A 19,610-nucleotide genomic window follows, 5' to 3' on the forward strand; every position below is an offset into this window, starting at 1 on the left:
TGTAACAGTGTCTGGTTAGTTCTACTGTCTGGTACAGTGTCAGGTTAGTTCTACTGTCTGTAACAGTGTCTGGTTAGTTCTACTGTCTGGTACAGAGTCAGGTTAGTTCTACTGTCTGTAACAGTGTCTGGTTAGTTCTACTGTCTGGTACAGTGTCAGGTTAGTTCTACTGTCTGTAACAGTGTCAGGTTATTTTTACTGTCTGTAACATTGTCAGGTTAGTTCTACTGTCTGTAACAGTGTCAGGTTAGTTCAACTGTCTGTAACAGTGTCTGGTTAGTTCTACTGTCTGTAACAGTGTCAGGTTAGTTCTACTGTCTGTAACAGTGTCAGGTTAGTTCTACTGTCTGTAACAGTGTCAGGTTAGTTCTACTGTCTGTAACAGTGTCAGGTTAGTTCTACTGTCTGTAACAGTGTCAGGTTAGTTCTACTGTCTGTAACAGTGTCTGGTTAGTTCTACTGTCTGTAACAGTGTCAGGTTAGTTCTACTGTCTGTAACAGTGTCAGGTTAGTTCTACTGTCTGTAACAGTGTCAGGTTAGTTCTACTGTCTGTTAGAGTGTCTGGTCAGTTCTACTGTCTGTTACAATGTCAGGTTAGTGCTACTGTCTAGTTGTTCAGGCTCCTGTTGGCCAGGGTCACCTTTTATCTTCCTGGTGCACGCTCCCACCCAGCTGGGGTGTAATATCTACCCGACCAGGACGTGTCGGGTTTACTGCATAAAGAACGAAACTTGATATTGGTGGCAGGTGTATTCAACAGGCGGCGTCATGCGTGTCTATCACCGCATTGAATTGTTGTAAGCGTTTTCCTCATGAAATGAAAATAAACGCGCATGGAATGACTAGACGGAATGCTGATCACGTCTGACATCAACACCTAGTCTCGTCTTGCACACATTGAATACCAGGGACATTGGTTTTCCCATCCGTGATGAACTTAAAGTAGATCGTATGTCTGTGCGTGTGTGGTGCGAGTGTGGTGCGTGTGTGGTGCGTGTGTGTGGTGTGGGTGTGATGTGTGGGGTGCGTGTGTGGTGCGTGTGTTGTGTGTGTGTGGTGTGTGTGTGGTGCGTGTATGGTGCATGTATGGTGCGTGTGTGGTGCATGTATGGTGCGTGTGTGGTGCGTGTGTTGTGCATGTATGGTGCGTATGTGGTGCGTGTGTTGTGTGTGTGTGGTGTGTGTGTGGTGCGTGTGTTGTGCGTGTGTGGTGCATGTGTGGTGCGTGTGTGGTGCGTGTGTGGTGCGTGTGTGGTGCATGTATGGTGCGTATGTGGTGCGTGTGTTGTGCGTGAATGGTGCGTGTGTGCGTGCGTGGTGCGTGTGTGGTGCATGTGTGTTGCGTGTGTGTTGCATGTGTGGTGCATGTGTAGTGCATGTGTGGTGCGTGTGTGGTGCGTGTATGGTGCGAGTGTGGTGCGTGTGTGTTGCGTGTGTGCGTGTGTGTGGTGCGTGTATGGTGCGTGTGTGGTGCGTGGTGTGTGTGTGGTGTATGTGAGGTTGAGACATGTTTATTTAATCTTACGTATAAACTATTACTGGCTGACTTTGGAATGAACAAGCTGTTTATATACTGAACCGCAAAAAAAACGTCACCCCAAGCAGCATTGCATGAAAAGTTGTCATGTAAATATCTGGGTAATTTTTGTCAAAGTTTCTAAAATTTAACATCGACTTGTCCGGAAAAATGAAATTTGATGATATAAAAACAAAGCAGATGACAATAAAACCGATCACCCAAAACGCATCACGGCAACGGCCATGGGAACCCGATGCACGTGAGTCCCGTGCAAATTGAAATGCACATGCGTTCCCCCATTTCTTGCCCTATAAAAATCCACCCAGATCAAATAACATTCATTCGTTATTGAATTGCTACCACATGCCAAGATTAACAAGAAATCAGCGACACCAAGCCCTTGGACGATTGCAAGCTGGACAAACCGCCCGGCAAGTAGCCAATGCAAGTCCACCTAGGGACCATATACAGGCCCCAGCAACGGTACCAGACCACCAACATTACAGATGACCGACCACATAGCGGAAGACCAAGGGTCACCACCCGACGTCAGGATCGTCAGATTGTGCGACAGCATCTTCACGACACACGAGATACTGACTTGTGATGCCATTTTCTCAGAGACTAGTGTTGTGTTTGACTTTAAGAACATTTGACACTTTAATTTCAACCTTGATGATCAGTTTTGCCAAGTTTAATCATTTTGATATGTCTCAAAGTATGTTTACAGTGTTTGGACAAATAAGGTTTCTCATATATCTATCCATGGTGACGTTTCTTTTGCGGTTCAGTATATTTAAACATAAATGATTACTTCAACACTGATTGTGATTATGTTGTACACGAGGACGTGATGTTGACGGCATGAAGCAGTCCCTCCTGGGTGTGTTGGTCGTCATGGTCAACGCCTCTAGATGAATGCTGGGAAATTGTCTTGCAGGTGAATAATATATTTCTGTGAAGTGACCTTGACTTTCGATTTTCCTTCTGGAACTCGTCTGTGATATTGTAATGATTCATGAGTGCCAGTTATTTGTGTTATAGCCTCTAGGTTGTGTCACATAATGATTGTGATCGGACACAACCTTGTATTTTATTTAAAGGTTTTAGTAAGGTGTAGTAAGGTTACAGTATGGTTACAGTATGGTTACAGTATGGTTACAGTAAGGTTACAGTAAGGTTACAGTATGGTTACAGTAACGTTACAGTAAGGTTACAGTAAGGTTACAGTATGGTTACAGTAAGGTTACAGTATGGTTACAGTAAGGTTACAGTATGGTTACAGTAAGGTTACAGTGAGGTTACAGTAAGGTTACAGTATGGTTACAGTATGGTTACAGTAAGGTTACAGTAAGGTTACAGTAAGGTTACAGTAAGGTTACAGTAAGGTTACAGTATGGTTACAGTATGGTTACAGTGAGGTTACAGTAAGGTTACAGTATGGTTACAGTAAGGTAACAGTATGGTTACAGTAAGGTAGCGTTTGAGAATGTCGGTAAAATAATAACTTAATAACTTGGTGTGTGACAATGTTTGTATGCTTTGTATATACTTTGGGGTTAAGACATCTAGACAAGAGTAAAGACATCTAGACAAGAGTAAAGACATCTAGACAAGAGTAAAGACATCTAGACAAGAGTAAAGACATCTAGACAAGAGTAAATATATCTAGACAAGAGTAAAGACATCTAGACAAGAGTAAATATATCTAGACAAGAGTAAAGACATCTAGACAAGAGTAAAGACATCTAGACAAGAGTAAATATATCTAGACAAGAGTAAAGACATCTAGACAAGAGTAAAGACATCTAGACAAGAGTAAAGACATCTAGACAAGAGTAAAGACATCTAGACAAGAGTAAATATATCTAGACAAGAGTAAAGACATCTAGACAAGAGTAAATATATCTAGACAAGAGTATGGACATCTAGACAAGAGTAAAGACATCTAGACAAGAGTAAAGACATCTAGACAAGAGTAAATATATCTAGACAAGAGTAAAGACATCTAGACAAGAGTAAATATATCAAGACAAGAGTAAAGACATCTAGACAAGAGTATGGACATGTGGACAACAGTAAGGACATCTAGACGAGAGTAAATATATCTAGACAAGAGTAAAGACATCTAGACAAGAGTAAAGACATCTAGACAAGAGTAAATATATCTAGACAAGAGTAAAGACATCTAGACAAGAGTAAATATATCTAGACAAGAGTAAAGACATCTAGACAAGAGTAAATATATCTGGACAAGAGTAAAGACATCTGGACAAGAGTAAATATATCTAGACAAGAGTAAATATATCGAGACATGAATAAATATATCTAGACAAGAGTAAAGACATCTAGGCAAGAGTAAATATATCTAGACAAGAGTTAAGACATCTAGACAAGAGTAAAGACATCTAGACAAGAGTAAAGACATCTAGACAAGAGTATGGACATCTAGACAAGAGTTAAGACATCTAGACAAAAGTAAAGACATCCAGACAAGAGTAAATACATCTAGACAAGAGTATGGACATCTAGACAAGAGTAAATATATCTAGACAAGAGTAAGGACATCTAGACAAGAGTAAAGACATCTAGACAAGAGTAAGGACATCTAGACAAGAGTAAAGACATCTAGACAAGAGTAAAGCCATCTAAACAAGAGTAAAGACAGCTGGATAAGAGTAAGGACATCTAGACAAGACTAACGCCATCTAGACAAGAGTAAAGACATCTAGACAAGAGTAAAGATATCTCGACAAGAGTAAAGACATGTAGACAAGAGTAAAGACATCTGGACAAGAGTAAAGCCATCTGGACAAGAGTAAAGACATCTAGACAAGAGTAAAGCCATCTGGACAACAGTAAGGACATCTAGACAAGAAGAAGGACATATAGAGAAGAGTAAAGACATCTAGACAAGAGTAAGGACATCTGGACAAGAGTAAGGACATCTGGACAACAGTAAGGACTTCTAGACAAGAGTAAGGACATCTAGACAAGAGTAAAGACAGCTGGACAACAGTAAGGACATCTGGACAACAGTAAGGACATCTAGACAAGAGTAAGGGCATCTAGACAAGAGTAAGGACATCTTGACAAGAGTAAAGACAGCTGGACAAGAGTAAAGACAGCTGGACAAGGGTAAAGACATCTAGACAAGAGTAAAGCCATCTGGACAACAGTAAGGACATCTAGACAAGAAGAAGGACATCTAGAGAAGAGTAAAGACATCTAGACAAGAGTAAGGACATCTGGACAAGAGTAAGGACATCTGGACAACAGTAAGGACTTCTAGACAAGAGTAAGGACATCTAGACAAGAGTAAAGACAGCTGGACAACAGTAAGGACATCTGGACAACAGTAAGGACATCTAGACAAGAGTAAGGGCATCTAGACAAGAGTAAGGACATCTAGACAAGAGTAAAGACAGCTGGACAAGAGTAAAGCCATCTAGGCAGGAGTAAAGACATCTAGACAAGAGTAAGGACATCTGGACAAGAGTAAGGACATCTCGACAAGAGTAAAGACAGCTGGACAAGAGTAAAGACATACTTTTGATAAAATATTCACTGGTACGATATGTTATTGATGTTCGATACAGAGAACATACTATTACTATTCTGTTGGATACAAGTATGATTGGTTTCAGTAGAGCTACATTATGTGTGTTTACATAAATCCAGCCGGAGAAATTGATCTGGTGTGACAACAAAGATAGACAAATTGGGGTAGAGATTTGGCTGTATTTATTATTGAGTACACTGGAAGAGTACCCAGCTGTTTCTATCATTGTACTTGGATTTATTTGTTGGTTGTTTTACGCCGCACTCAGCAATATTCCAGCTATATCACGGCGGTCCGTAAATAGTCGAGTCTGGACCAGACAATCCAGTGATTGACATCATGAGCATCGATCCACGCATTTGGGATATGATGACATGCATCAACCAAGTCAGCGAGTCTGTCCCAGGAACGTTTAGCGTCTAGCGCTGCTGCATTTTCTGTATGACTGTTGTAAGTGGGACATGCCAGTCAATCTATCAAAAACAAAAATAGTTGTTTTTTTTCAAAATAGGGGAGATTTATCACGTTATGAAAAAAATGGTATTATGGTGGAAATGCGTATGAAGTAGTTATTGGATACAGTTATCTTGGTTTGTATTTTAGCAATAGATTACTGAGGTCGAATGCCTTAATAATATTGCAATTCGGACAAGAAAGGTGTTCATGGTCCTGTTACTTAGAATACATTCCTTAAAACCATACTTTTACTTCAAATGTTTGGATACAAAGATAACACCAATACTTTTATACGGGGCTGGAATTCTGGGGATCAGTGACATAGAACCGAGTCTGGCAGATATTCAGTCGCTCGCTGTTTTGAAATGTGTCAAATATTGGCTGTCTCTTTATAATATGCAGGAATCTCGTTTACTCCAAATATGTCACAATATGTTGCGGTTGTACGATGAACAAGTCACTTTTTCCCGTTAGTATATATTTTATATTAATTATGATTATTCTGTTGCTTCATGTCTATATGCCAGTTGGGGAACGGCTGGCCCAGGCATGTAAGGCGCCCCGATTCGCTGTGCGGAGTTGTGTCCCTTGGGCACGCCAGAAACCTATGATTGCGGATTCGAATCCCGGTTCGCCCCGATTATGTTTATAGGTTTGACAGCACCATACCTGTACTCGTGGGTTTCAGCGAAGTGGCAAACGTCACTTCGGGCTTTCCCCCCACATTAAGCTGACACGCCGCAATATAACTGTAATGATGTTAAAAGCGGCGTTAAACCCAACTCACTCACTTTACATGCCAGTATTGTCGACTATTGCACCGGGCTGCTTCATGCTTCGCGTCTCATCTGGACGGAGTATTTTCCATCTTTCGCAAATACAGGGTCATGTTTAGTTGTGGTCAAGTCCGTTATAAATCTAAGTAGTCAAATAGTTGGTCGTGCACGTGCTCTGTGTGACTTTAAACAAGAAATCAAAACACTTAAATATATCATAAGTACATATATTTTTGTTCTAGTAATGCAATTCTTTAAACACGACTCTTCGTCTTTGGCAATGCACTGTGTTAACGCCAGTGTGCTGCACACCCTCACTCTGTTCACCGAAACCAACCTAAAACGTTCTTTATATCGCTATACATACATGATAGGAAGAGTAAACATGCTTACATATCTGGCAGTTGGGTCCGGACCAAAACTTCTCGCAGGCTGAACAAGTTCCTTCCGGGTACTTGTCACATGCTCCTGGTGATGTGCAGTGACACTGGTCGGCACCTTGGAACATAAACAATGGATGACTATCTGTGTGGTCGATGTCGGACAACAGTATCATTATGAATACGTATTTACCCTTGCTTCCTCCCAAACACCCCTCCCGTGTAGAGAACTAATGTAGAAGTATAAAGTTGTGTGATGTTTAATGTCAGCATTGTTCCATCAATAAGGCGACGGTCTGTAAACCAAATCTGGACCAGACAATCCAGTGACTGACATCATAGCCTTCACCCACGCAACAGAGATAAAATGTCATGCCGTTAACCAAGTGGGATCATGGGGATCATCCTAATCCTACCGGGTACCCACATCCCACACATAAAGGGATCATCCTAACGGATACCCACATCCCACAACTAAAGGGAACATCCTACCGGGTACCCACAGCCCACACATAAACGGATCATCCTTACGGATACCCACAGCCCACAACTAAAGGGAACATCCTACCACACATAAAGGAATGATATTACCGGGTACCCACAGTCCACACAAATGTGGATCATCCTAACCTGTAGCAACAGCACATATATAAAGGGATCATCCGAACGGGTACACATGTACCACACATAAAGGGATAATCCTGACTGGCACCCACAGTCAGCTCATATGAGGATCACCCTCCCGAGTACCCACATCTCACACATATGGGGATCAGTTGTAGTCTAACGGGATGTATACAATAATCTCATAGTATGATGGCTATTACACTTATGTTATAGTCTGAAGGGATATATACACTAACCTGATAGTCTGAAGGGATATATGCACTAACCTAATAGTCTGAAGGGATATATATTCAATTCAATTCAATTCAATTCTTTATTGTATGAAAGGCCACAGGCCCATATACAACGGAGTTACATAACATATTTTATAAAATACAAAGTCAAGGTAACAATTCACTTCGTAACAAAAAAGCATTATGTATGTACAAAGCCAGTTGATGTTGTGTTATAAGATCCTTGCAAGACAGTAATGAAGACAATCTTTTAGCATTAAAATGAGATAGTGACCACTGCGGTAAGTACTTGTCTCTTAGATTTTCGTATATAGGGCAAATAAACATGAAATGGTATTCATCTTCGACAACAATGTCACAAAATGGGCATAATCGTATCGATTTCTCAATAGATGAAAATCTCCCTGTGTTAATTTTTAGATCATTCAGGCCAAGTCTAAAACGAATAAGGGTGTTACGAGAATTCCTGTACCGTAAATTTGATAAAGAGGATTCTGGTTCAAGCAATGACTTGAATTGGCGATAAGTATCATATCTTGAACTTTCATAAATATCTGAATGCCATTTCTGATGAAACATGTCAATGGCACGCATGCGAAAGTACTTAATGAAAACATTTGCATTACCAATTGTCTGGGACAGCCAAATGAAACCAAAACCATATGTAAAAAGCAATGCACGAATACAAGAAGCCCATGTGTTCTTTCCAAGACTATCGAGGTGTACGAGCATGCTGTAGGCTTTCTTGGGTAAACGGTGTTCATGCATTATTATTATTTTACACCAATACTTCAAACAACGAGTGTAAGATCCAATGTACAATGGGAATCTCCAGCATTCTCCATAAACCTTGTTACTTGGTGTTGACATACCAACATTCAAAAACTTTTTACAAGCGAGGAGATGAACCTTTTCAATTGTATAGAGCTCTTTACAACCCCATATCTCAGACCCGTATAGAAAAATAGATTGTATTTGAGAATCAAATAATTTAAAATACATTTTTGGTGAAATAACTCCGAGCTTAGACATAACAAAGTGGACTTGTAACAGAGCTTTCTTTGCTCTGTTTGTGAGATTAATTACTGACTTATTCAGATTCAGTGTATGGGTAAACAATATGCCAAGGTATTTGTATTCATGCACAACATTAATACATGTACCTTTAAAAAACCCTTTCTCTCTTGTGGCCACTCGACCACCTCTACGAAATATAACAATATTTGTTTTATCAAGATTAACACTAAGTTTCCATTTATCTGAATATTCCGAAAGTATGTTAAGCTGCTTCTGTAGACCAATAATAGTACTAGACATCAGAATCACATCATCTGCAAAAAGTAGCATGAAAAGTTCTATTATATCAGGGGAGAGCTGGACGCCATGTCTACCAGACTGTATGATATCAACATATAACTCATTTATAAAAAATGAGAAAAGTATAGGACTTAAAACACATCCTTGACGTAAACCTATCGGACAATCAAAAAAGTCACTCTTAATATCACCACAGCGAACACATGATTTTACATTTGCATACATTGATTTAATAATGACAAGCATTTTGCCTCCTAAACCCTTATTTTTCAAACACCTCCACAAATAAGCTCAATTTACAGAATCAAATGCCTTTTTAAAATCAACAAAGGCCACATACAACTTACGTTTCGTGTACGATAAATATTTCTCAATAACTGCATACAAAGTAAATATGTGGTCAAAAGTCGAATAGTCCTTTCTAAATCCCGCTTGTGTTTCAGGGATCAAATCTCTCATATTTGACCACTGTGTTAATCTATTATTGATGATAGATGTAAATGCTTTACTAAGGATACTCGTGAGAAATATACCCCGATAATTGTCAGGATTGTTTACGTTTCCATTCTTGAATAACGGAATAATAATAGATTTTGACCAGATAGAAGGAAAAATACCTGTATCAAAAATTCGATTGAAACATTTAACCAGAAAAGCCATAGTATCAGGTAGTGAGTACTTGAGCATTTCAGCTATAACACAATCAATCCCAGCAGATTTACCTGTTTTAAGGTGAGATTTAGCATTAAATATTTCCGTTTCCGTGATAGGCGATTCCAACAGAAGCATGTCAACATCACTAAGAATTTCACTGACGCCATCATCATCACGTTCAAAGCACTCATTGTCTACCAAATATATCGAATAATCTTTTGAGAATAACTTCTTGAAATGATGTAACCATTCTGTTTGGGATATAGATCCTTTGGGGGTAGGATGTCTCTGAAGAGAACGTATAGTATTCCAAAATAATTTCGGACTGTGTAAAGTGCTGTTTAGTCGGACTAGCCGTGACAATTTAAGATCATATTTTAACTTTCTACAAAAGGTTTTATACACATTTCCCAGTTTACAGTAGCGTTGTCGGTTGTATTCACTGCGACAACACCTATACCTTCTGAAAGCCTTCCTGGATTCAGATCTTGCTGCCCTACATGCTATATTCAACTTTGGTTTATCGTGTTTATTTTCACCATATTTGATCTGTTTCCTCATACAGGACGCCGAGTCTAGAACATACTGTACCATATATACACTAACCTAATAGTCCGAAGGGATATATACACTAACCTGATAGTCTGGAGGGATATATGCACAAACCTAATAGTCTGAAGGGATATATACACTAACCTAATAGTCCGAAGGGATATATACACTAACCTAATAGTCTGAAGGGATATATACACTAACACGATAGTCTGGAGGGATATATACACTAACCTAATAGTCTGAAGGGATATATACACTAACATGGTAGTCTGAAGGGATATATACACTAACCTAATAGTCCGAAGGGATATATACACTAACCTAATAGTCTGAAGGGATATATACACTAACACGATAGTCTGGAGGGATATATACACTAACCTAATAGTCTGAAGGGATATATACACTAACATGGTAGTCTGAAGGGATATATACACTAACCTAATAGTCCGAAGGGATATATACACTAACCTGATAGTCTGGAGGGATATATGCACAAACCTAATAGTCTGAAGGGATATATACACTAACCTAATAGTCCGAAGGGATATATACACTAACACGATAGTCTGGAGGGATATATACACTAACCTAATAGTCTGAAGGGATATATACACTAACATGGTAGTCTGAAGGGATATATACACTAACCTAATAGTCCGAAGGGATATATACACTAACCTAATAGTCTGAAGGGATATATACACTAACACGATAGTCTGGAGGGATATATACACTAACCTAATAGTCTGAAGGGATATATACACTAACATGGTAGTCTGAAGGGATATATACACTAACCTAATAGTCCGAAGGGATATATACACTAACCTAATAGTCTGAAGGGATATATACACTAACATGATAGTCTGAATGGATATATACACTAACCTAATAGCCTGAAGGGAGATATATACACTATCCTAATAGCCTGACGGTATATATAAACTAACCAAAGAGCCTTACGGTATATGTGCAGTTTTATTGAAAAATCTAAATTGCCCCCAAAATATTTGGTTTTGCAGATGTAGCTTAAAAATTGTGTGAGATCAAACGGAAAGACTCGCACTACTTTAGCCACTCGTGTTGATTACATACTTGATTTAAAGAGAACCTAAATTGCTGGCTACTCTACACCAAGTCTTGTGTCAGTGTGTGTGTACTTGCTGGCTACTCTACACCAAGTCTTGTGTCAGTGTGTGTGTACTTGCTGGCTACTCTACACCAAGTCTTGTGTCAGTGTGTGTGTACTTGCTGGCTACTCTACACCAAGTCTTGTGTCAGTGTGTGTGTACTTGCTGGCTACTCTACACCAAGTCTTGTGTCAGTGTGTGTGTACTTGCTGGCTACTCTACACTAAGTCTTGTGTCAGTGTGTGTGTACTTGCTGGCTACTCTACACCAAGTCTTGTGTCAGTGTGTGTGTACTTGCTGGCTACTCTACACCAAGTCTTGTGTCAGTGTGTGTGTGCTTGCTGGCTACCCTACTCCAAGTCTTGTGTCAGTGTGTGTACTTGCTGGCTACTCTACACCAAGTCTTGTGTCAGTGTGTGTGTGCTTGCTGGCTACCCTACTCCAAGTCTTGTGTCAGTGTGTGTGCTGGCTACTCTACACCAAGTCTTGTGTCAGTGTGTGTGTACTTGCTGGCTACTCTACACCAAGTCTTGTGTCAGTGTGTGTGTGCTGGCTACTCTACACCAAGTCTTGTGTCAGTGTGTGTGTGCTGGATACTCTACACCAAGTCTTGTGTCAGTGTGTGTGTGCTGGCTACTCTACACCAAGTCTTGTGTCAGTGTGTGTGCACTTGCTGGCTACTCTACACCAAGTCTTGTGTCAGTGAGTGTGTGCTGGATACTCTACACCAAGTCTTGTGTCAGTGTGTGTGTACTTGCTGGCTACTCTACACCAAGTCTTGTGTCAGTGAGTGTGTGCTGGATACTCAACTCCAAGTCTTGTGTCAGTGTGTGTGTACTTGCTGGCTACTCTACACCAAGTCTTGTGTCAGTGTGTGTGTGCTGGCTACTCTACACCAAGTCTTGTGTCAGTGTGTGTGTACTTGCTGGCTACTCTACACCAAGTCTTGTGTCAGTGTGTGTGTACTTGCTGGCTACTCTACACCAAGTCTTGTGTCAGTGTGTGTGTACTTGCTGGCTACTCTACACTAAGTCTTGTGTCAGTGAGTGTGTACTTGCTGGCTACTCTACACCAAGTCTTGTGTCAGTGTGTGTGTACTTGCTGGCTACTCTATACCAAGTCTTGTGTCAGTGTGTGTGTACTTGCTGGCTACTCTACACCAAGTCTTGTGTCAGTGTGTGTGTACTTGCTGGATACTCTACACCAAGTCTTGTGTCAGTGTGTGTGTGCTGGCTACTCTACACCAAGTCTTGTGTCAGTGTGTGTGTACTTGCTGGCTACTCTATACCAAGTCTTGTGTCAGTGTGTGTGTGCTGGCTACTCTACACCAAGTCTTGTGTCAGTGTGTGTGTACTTGCTGGCTACTCTACACCAAGTCTTGTGTCAGTGTGTGTGTGCTGGCTACTCTACACCAAGTCTTGTGTCAGTGTGTGTGTACTTGCTGGCTACTCTACACCAAGTCTTGTGTCAGTGTGTGTGTGCTGGCTACTCTACACCAAGTCTTGTGTCAGTGTGTGTGTACTTGCTGGATACTCTACACCAAGTCTTGTGTCAGTGTGTGTGTACTTGCTGGCTACTCTACACCAAGTCTTGTGTCAGTGTGTGTGTACTTGCTGGCTACTCTACACTAAGTATTGTGTCAGTGAGTGTGTACTTGCTGGCTACTCTACACCAAGTCTTGTGTCAGTGTGTGTGTACTTGCTGGCTACTCTATACCAAGTCTTGTGTCAGTGTGTGTGTACTTGCTGGCTACTCTACACCAAGTCTTGTGTCAGTGTGTGTGTACTTGCTGGCTACTCTACACCAAGTCTTGTGTCAGTCTGTGTGTGCTGGCTACTCTACACCAAGTCTTGTGTCAGTGTGTGTGTACTTGCTGGCTACCCTACTCCAAGTCTTGTGTCAGTGTGTGTGTACTTGCTGGATACTCTACACCAAGTCTTGTGTCAGTGTGTGTGTACTTGCTGGATACTCTACACCAAGTCTTGTGTCAGTGTGTGTGTACTTGCTGGCTACTCTACACCAAGTCTTGTGTCAGTGTGTGTGTACTTGCTGGCTACTCTACACCAAGTCTTGTGTCAGTCTGTGTGTGCTGGCTACTCTACACCAAGTCTTGTGTCAGTGTGTGTGTACTTGCTGGCTACCCTACACCAAGTCTTGTGTCAGTGTGTGTGTACTTGCTGGATACTCTACACCAAGTCTTGTGTCAGTGTGTGTGTACTTGCTGGCTACTCTACACCAAGTCTTGTGTCAGTGTGTGTGTACTTGCTGGCTACTCTACACTAAGTCTTGTGTCAGTGTGTGTGTACTTGCTGGCTACTCTACACCAAGTCTTGTGTCAGTGTGTGTGTACTTGCTGGCTACTCTACACCAAGTCTTGTGTCAGTGTGTGTGTACTTGCTGGCTACTCTACACCAAGTCTTGTGTCAGTGTGTGTGTACTTGCTGGCTACTCTACACTAAGTATTGTGTCAGTGAGTGTGTACTTGCTGGCTACTCTACACCAAGTCTTGTGTCAGTGTGTGTGTACTTGCTGGCTACTCTATACCAAGTCTTGTGTCAGTGTGTGTGTACTTGCTGGCTACTCTACACCAAGTCTTGTGTCAGTGTGTGTGTACTTGCTGGCTACTCTACACCAAGTCTTGTGTCAGTCTGTGTGTGCTGGCTACTCTACACCAAGTCTTGTGTCAGTGTGTGTGTACTTGCTGGCTACCCTACTCCAAGTCTTGTGTCAGTGTGTGTGTACTTGCTGGCTACTCTACACCAAGTCTTGTGTCAGTGTGTGTGTACTTGCTGGATACTCTACACCAAGTCTTGTGTCAGTGTGTGTGTACTTGCTGGCTACTCTACACCAAGTCTTGTGTCAGTGTGTGTGTACTTGCTGGCTACTCTACACCAAGTCTTGTGTCAGTCTGTGTGTGCTGGCTACTCTACACCAAGTCTTGTGTCAGTGTGTGTGTACTTGCTGGCTACCCTACTCCAAGTCTTGTGTCAGTGTGTGTGTACTTGCTGGATACTCTACACCAAGTCTTGTGTCAGTGTGTGTGTACTTGCTGGCTACTCTACACCAAGTCTTGTGTCAGTGTGTGTGTACTTGCTGGCTACTCTACACTAAGTCTTGTGTCAGTGTGTGTGTACTTGCTGGCTACTCTACACCAAGTCTTGTGTCAGTGTGTGTGTACTTGCTGGCTACTCTACACCAAGTCTTGTGTCAGTGTGTGTGTACTTGCTGGCTACTCTACACCAAGTCTTGTGTCAGTGTGTGTGTACTTGCTGGCTACTCTACACCAAGTCTTGTGTCAGTGTGTGTGTGCTGGCTACTCTACACCAAGTCTTGTGTCAGTGTGTGTGTACTTGCTGGCTACTCTATACCAAGTCTTGTGTCAGTGTGTGTGTACTTGCTGGCTACTCTACACCAAGTCTTGTGTCAGTGTGTGTGTACTTGCTGGCTACTCTACACCAAGTCTTGTGTCAGTGTGTGTGTACTTGCTGGCTACTCTACACCAAGTCTTGTGTCAGTGTGTGTGTGCTGGCTACTCTACACCAAGTCTTGTGTCAGTGTGTGTGTGCTGGCTACTCTACACCAAGTCTTGTGTCAGTGTGTGTGTACTTGCTGGATACTCTACACCAAGTCTTGTGTCAGTGTGTGTGTACTTGCTGGATACTCTACACCAAGTCTTGTGTCAGTGTGTGTACTTGCTGGCTACTCTACACCAAGTCTTGTGTCAGTGTGTGTACTTGCTGGATACTCTACACCAAGTCTTGTGTCAGTGTGTGTGTACTTGCTGGCTACTCTACACCAAGTCTTGTGTCAGTGTGTGTGTACTTGCTGGATACTCTACACCAAGTCTTGTGTCAGTGTGTGTACTTGCTGGATACTCTACACCAAGTCTTGTGTCAGTGTGTGTGTACTTGCTGGCTACTCTACACCAAGTCTTGTGTCAGTGTGTGTGCTGGATAGTCTACACCAAGTCTTGTGTCAGTGTGTGTGTACTTGCTGGCTACTCTACACCAAGTCTTGTGTCAGTGTGTGTGTGCTGGCTACTCTACACCAAGTCTTGTGTCAGTGTGTGTGTGCTGGCTACTCTACACCAAGTCTTGTGTCAGTGTGTGTGTACTTGCTGGCTACTCTACTCCAAGTCTTGTGTCAGTGTGTGTGTACTTGCTGGATACTCTACACCAAGTCTTGTGTCAGTGTGTGTGTACTTGCTGGCTACTCTACACCAAGTCTTGTGTCAGTGTGTGTGTACTTGCTGGATACTCTACACCAAGTCTTGTGTCAGTGTGTGTGTACTTGCTGGCTACTCTATACCAAGTCTTGTGTCAGTGTGTGTGTACTTGCTGGCTACTCTACACCAAGTCTTGTGTCAGTGTGTGTGTGCTGGATACTCTACACCAAGTCTTGTGTCAGTGTGTGTGTACTTGCTGGATACTCTACACCAAGTCTTGTGTCAGTGTGTGTGTACTTGCTGGCTACTCTACACCAAGTCTTGTGTCAGTGAGTGTGTGCTGGCTACTCTACACCAAGTCTTGTGTCAGTGTGTGTGTACTTGCTGGATACTCTACACCAAGTCTTGTGTCAGTGTGTGTGTACTTGCTGGCTACTCTACACCAAGTCTTGTGTCAGTGTGTGTGTACTTGCTGGCTACTCTACTCCAAGCCTTGTGTCAGTGTGTGTGTACTTGCTGGCTACTCTACACCAAGTCTTGTGTCAGTGTGTGTGTACTTGCTGGCTACTCTATACCAAGTCTTGTGTCAGTGTGTGTGTACTTGCTGGCTACTCTACACCAAGCCTTGTGTCAGTGTGTGTGTACTTGCTGGCTACTCTACACCAAGTCTTGTGTCAGTGTGTGTGTGCCGGCTACTCTACACCAAGTCTTGTGTCAGTGTGTGTGTACTTGCTGGCTACTCTACACCAAGCCTTGTGTCAGTGTGTGTGTACTTGCTGGCTACTCTACACCAAGTCTTGTGTCAGTGTGTGTGTGCTGGCTACTCTACACCAAGTCTTGTGTCAGTGTGTGTGTACTTGCTGGATACTCTACTCCAAGTCTTGTGTCAGTGTGTGTGTACTTGCTGGCTACTCTACACCAAGTCTTGTGTCAGTGTGTGTGTACTTGCTGGCTACTCTACACCAAGTCTTGTGTCAGTGTGTGTGTACTTGCTGGCTACTCTACACCAAGTCTTGTGTCAGTGTGTGTGTACTTGCTGGCTACTCTACACCAAGTCTTGTGTCAGTGTGTGTGTACTTGCTGGATACTCTACACCAAGTCTTGTGTCAGTGTGTGTGTGCTGGCTACTCTACACCAAGTCTTGTGTCAGTGTGTGTGTACTTGCTGGCTACTCTACACCAAGTCTTGTGTCAGTGTGTGTGTACTTGCTGGCTACTCTATACCAAGTCTTGTGTCAGTGTGTGTGTGTGCTGGATACTCTACACCAAGTCTTGTGTCAGTGTGTACGTACTTGCTGGCTACTCTACACCAAGTTTTGTGTCAGTGTGTGTGTACTTGCTGGCTACTCTACACCAAGTCTTGTGTCAGTGTGTGTGTACTTGCTGGCTACTCTACACCAAGTCTTGTGTCAGTGTGTGTGTACTTGCTGGATACTCTACACCAAGTCTTGTGTCAGTGTGTGTGTACTTGCTGGCTACTCTACACCAAGTTTGTGTCAGTGTGTGTGTGTGCTGGCTACTCTACACCAAGTCTTGTGTCAGTGTGTGTGTATTTGCTGGCTACTCCAACCAAGTCTTGTGTCAGTGTGTGTGTGCTGGATACTCTACACCAAGTCTTGTGTCAGTGTGTGTGTACTTGCTGGATACTCTACACCAAGTCTTGTGTCAGTGTGTGTGTGATGGCTACTCTACACCAAGTCTTGTGTCAGTGTGTGTGTACTTGCTGGCTACTCCAACCAAGTCTTGTGTCAGTGTGTGTGTGCTGGCTACTCTACACCAAGTCTTGTGTCAGTGTGTGTGTACTTGCTGGATACTCTACACCAAGTCTTGTGTCAGTGTGTGTGTGCTGGCTACTCTACACCAAGTCTTGTGTCAGTGTGTGTGTACTTGCTGGATACTCTACACCAAGTCTTGTGTCAGTGTGTGTGTGCTGGATACTCTACACCAAGTCTTGTGTCAGTGTGTGTGTACTTGCTGGCTACTCTACACCAAGTCTTGTGTCAGTGTGTGTGTAATTGCTGGATACTCTACACCAAGTCTTGTGTCAGTGTGTGTGTGCTGGCTACTCTACACCAAGTCTTGTGTCAGTGTGTGTGTACTTGCTGGCTACTCTACACCAAGTCTTGTGTCAGTGTGTGTGTACTTGCTGGCTACTCTACACCAAGTCTTGTGTCAGTGTGTGTGTACTTGCTGGCTACTCTACACCAAGTCTTGTGTCAGTGTGTGTGTACTTGCTGGCTACTCTACACCAAGTCTTGTGTCAGTGTGTGTGTACTTGCTGGCTACTCTACACCAAGTCTTGTGTCAGTGTGTGTGTACTTGCTGGCTACTCTACACCAAGTCTTGTGTCAGTGTGTGTGTGCTGGCTACTCTACACCAAGTCTTGTGTCAGTGTGTGTGTACTTGCTGGATACTCTACACCAAGTCTTGTGTCAGTGTGTGTGTGCTGGATACTCTACACCAAGTCTTGTGTCAGTGTGTGTGTACTTGCTGGCTACTCTACACCAAGTCTTGTGTCAGTGTGTGTGTACTTGCTGGATACTCTACACCAAGTCTTGTGTCAGTGTGTGTGTACTTGCTGGCTACTCTACACCAAGTCTTGTGTCAGTGTGTGTGTACTTGCTGGATACTCTACACCAAGTCTTGTGTCAGTGTGTGTGTGCTGGATACTCTACACCAAGTCTTGTGTCAGTGTGTGTGAGAGACAAGCGGGGTTGTGGGGTCGTGTGACACGTCAAGCCTGACACAGGCAGGTATGTGGTGAAGACGGCTGTGTTTCACACTGACTGCATCACTGCTATTGACACACAACCGAGTGTCCAGGCCATGGCGGCTTGTCCAAGATACGTTCTACGTTGTGATGCCGCCATTACGACATGACAATGATCATAGATACTCCCATTGCGACATCATACTACTACTACTACTACTACTACTACTACTACTACTACTGCTACTACTACTACTACTACTACTACTACTACTACTACTAATATTGATGATGATGAGCACAGCTTAAAGTTGATCGGTGATAAAATGGACAAGAATTGGGGTTGTTTTAGAACTGGAGTGATGTGGGCAAACCCTCTGGTTTTGGTAATTATTCTGGCTGAGGTATTCTGTATCTGCTTTTAACCGTGAATCTGATGTTTGCTGATGTTACTGAGGACATGGCCACATATAATCAGATACTCAGTTCGATACATAGTCTCAACAGTCAGTACTGATAACATGTTGCACCAATCATCACAGTTCTCTTACCTGCCACAGAGTGTAGGACGCAGACAATCAGAAGGATCCAGCACCTCCCTGTGTGAGCGAGGGTATCCATGACTGCCGCACGACTGTCAGCTACTGTGTCACACATCCACCGTCCAACACCCAGTCATGCTCTGATGACCTCATCGTCCTTCCGTCCATGGCTGCTCACGTGGAGCAGATACCGATCTCGTCGCTGCGTTTATCATGGTTTAGTGTGGAAAATGAATGACTAGACACGACTAAACATCAACGTAGAGAGAAACATATATTAAAAACATTCCATCTGTTAATTACGCACATACTTAATGCAAATATAATAACATAATAGTAAAGACAAGATATGTTTATGGATGACAACTTCTTTATTCTAAGCATTATGACGCGGCGTTTCGGTATAGATCCTTTTACCGTCGTCAAGCCGGACTGATGTCATACAACACAGTGTAGTTACATTGGCCGCAAGTAGCTTTCTCAGTTGACGTCATGTTTTCCTGGAATTTTATAATGTACAGGTAAAAGGTTGTATGATGACACGGCAGTTTATTGTCGCTTAATGTTTGAAATGAATTACATTTATGATATGTTACACAGAGGACGTTAAAGTTCGTCAACCAACGAGACCGCCGGCTTCAGCAATGTCCCAGGAAGTACACAGCTCACTTCTGTTGTAGGTTTCCCAGAGACCGAGCTTATGCTAGCATGCGATTTTCAGAATTTATAGCAAAGAAATCGAAAGCGATTATTAAAGAATAATTCTTTCCATAATAATTATAATGTACATGTTTAACAGACCTTAGAGCATAACAATTAGAATGTACATGTTTGACAGACCTCAGAGCATAATAATTATAATGTACATCTTTAACAGACCTCAGAGCAAAATAATTATAATGTACATCTTTAACAGACCTAAGAGCATTATAATTAGAATGTACATTTTTAACAGACCTCAGAGCATAATAATTATAATGT

At 42.3% G+C, this 19,610-nt stretch overlaps 1 protein-coding gene across 2 annotated transcripts in view; it reads right to left on the minus strand.

Annotated features, from left to right (window-relative positions):
- Window positions 1-18,792, minus strand: part of LOC124113495 — a 41,889-nt gene extending 23,097 nt beyond the window's left edge. For both annotated transcript variants that reach the window (XM_048397133.1, XM_048397132.1), the window contains exons 1-2: window positions 18,639-18,792; window positions 6,708-6,812 (exon numbers count right to left, since the gene is read on the minus strand). In XM_048397133.1, coding sequence (XP_048253090.1) covers window positions 6,708-6,812; window positions 18,639-18,744 — 211 coding nt within the window. In that variant the 5' untranslated portion in view covers window positions 18,745-18,792. The remainder of the gene's footprint in view (window positions 1-6,707; window positions 6,813-18,638) is intronic.
- Between the last annotated feature and the right edge of the window lie 818 nt (window positions 18,793-19,610).

The sequence above is a fragment of the Haliotis rufescens genome, unplaced genomic scaffold (assembly GCF_023055435.1).
Source record: "Haliotis rufescens isolate VD_foot unplaced genomic scaffold, xgHalRufe1.0.p SCAF_16, whole genome shotgun sequence".
Lineage (NCBI taxonomy): Eukaryota > Metazoa > Mollusca > Gastropoda > Lepetellida > Haliotidae > Haliotis > Haliotis rufescens.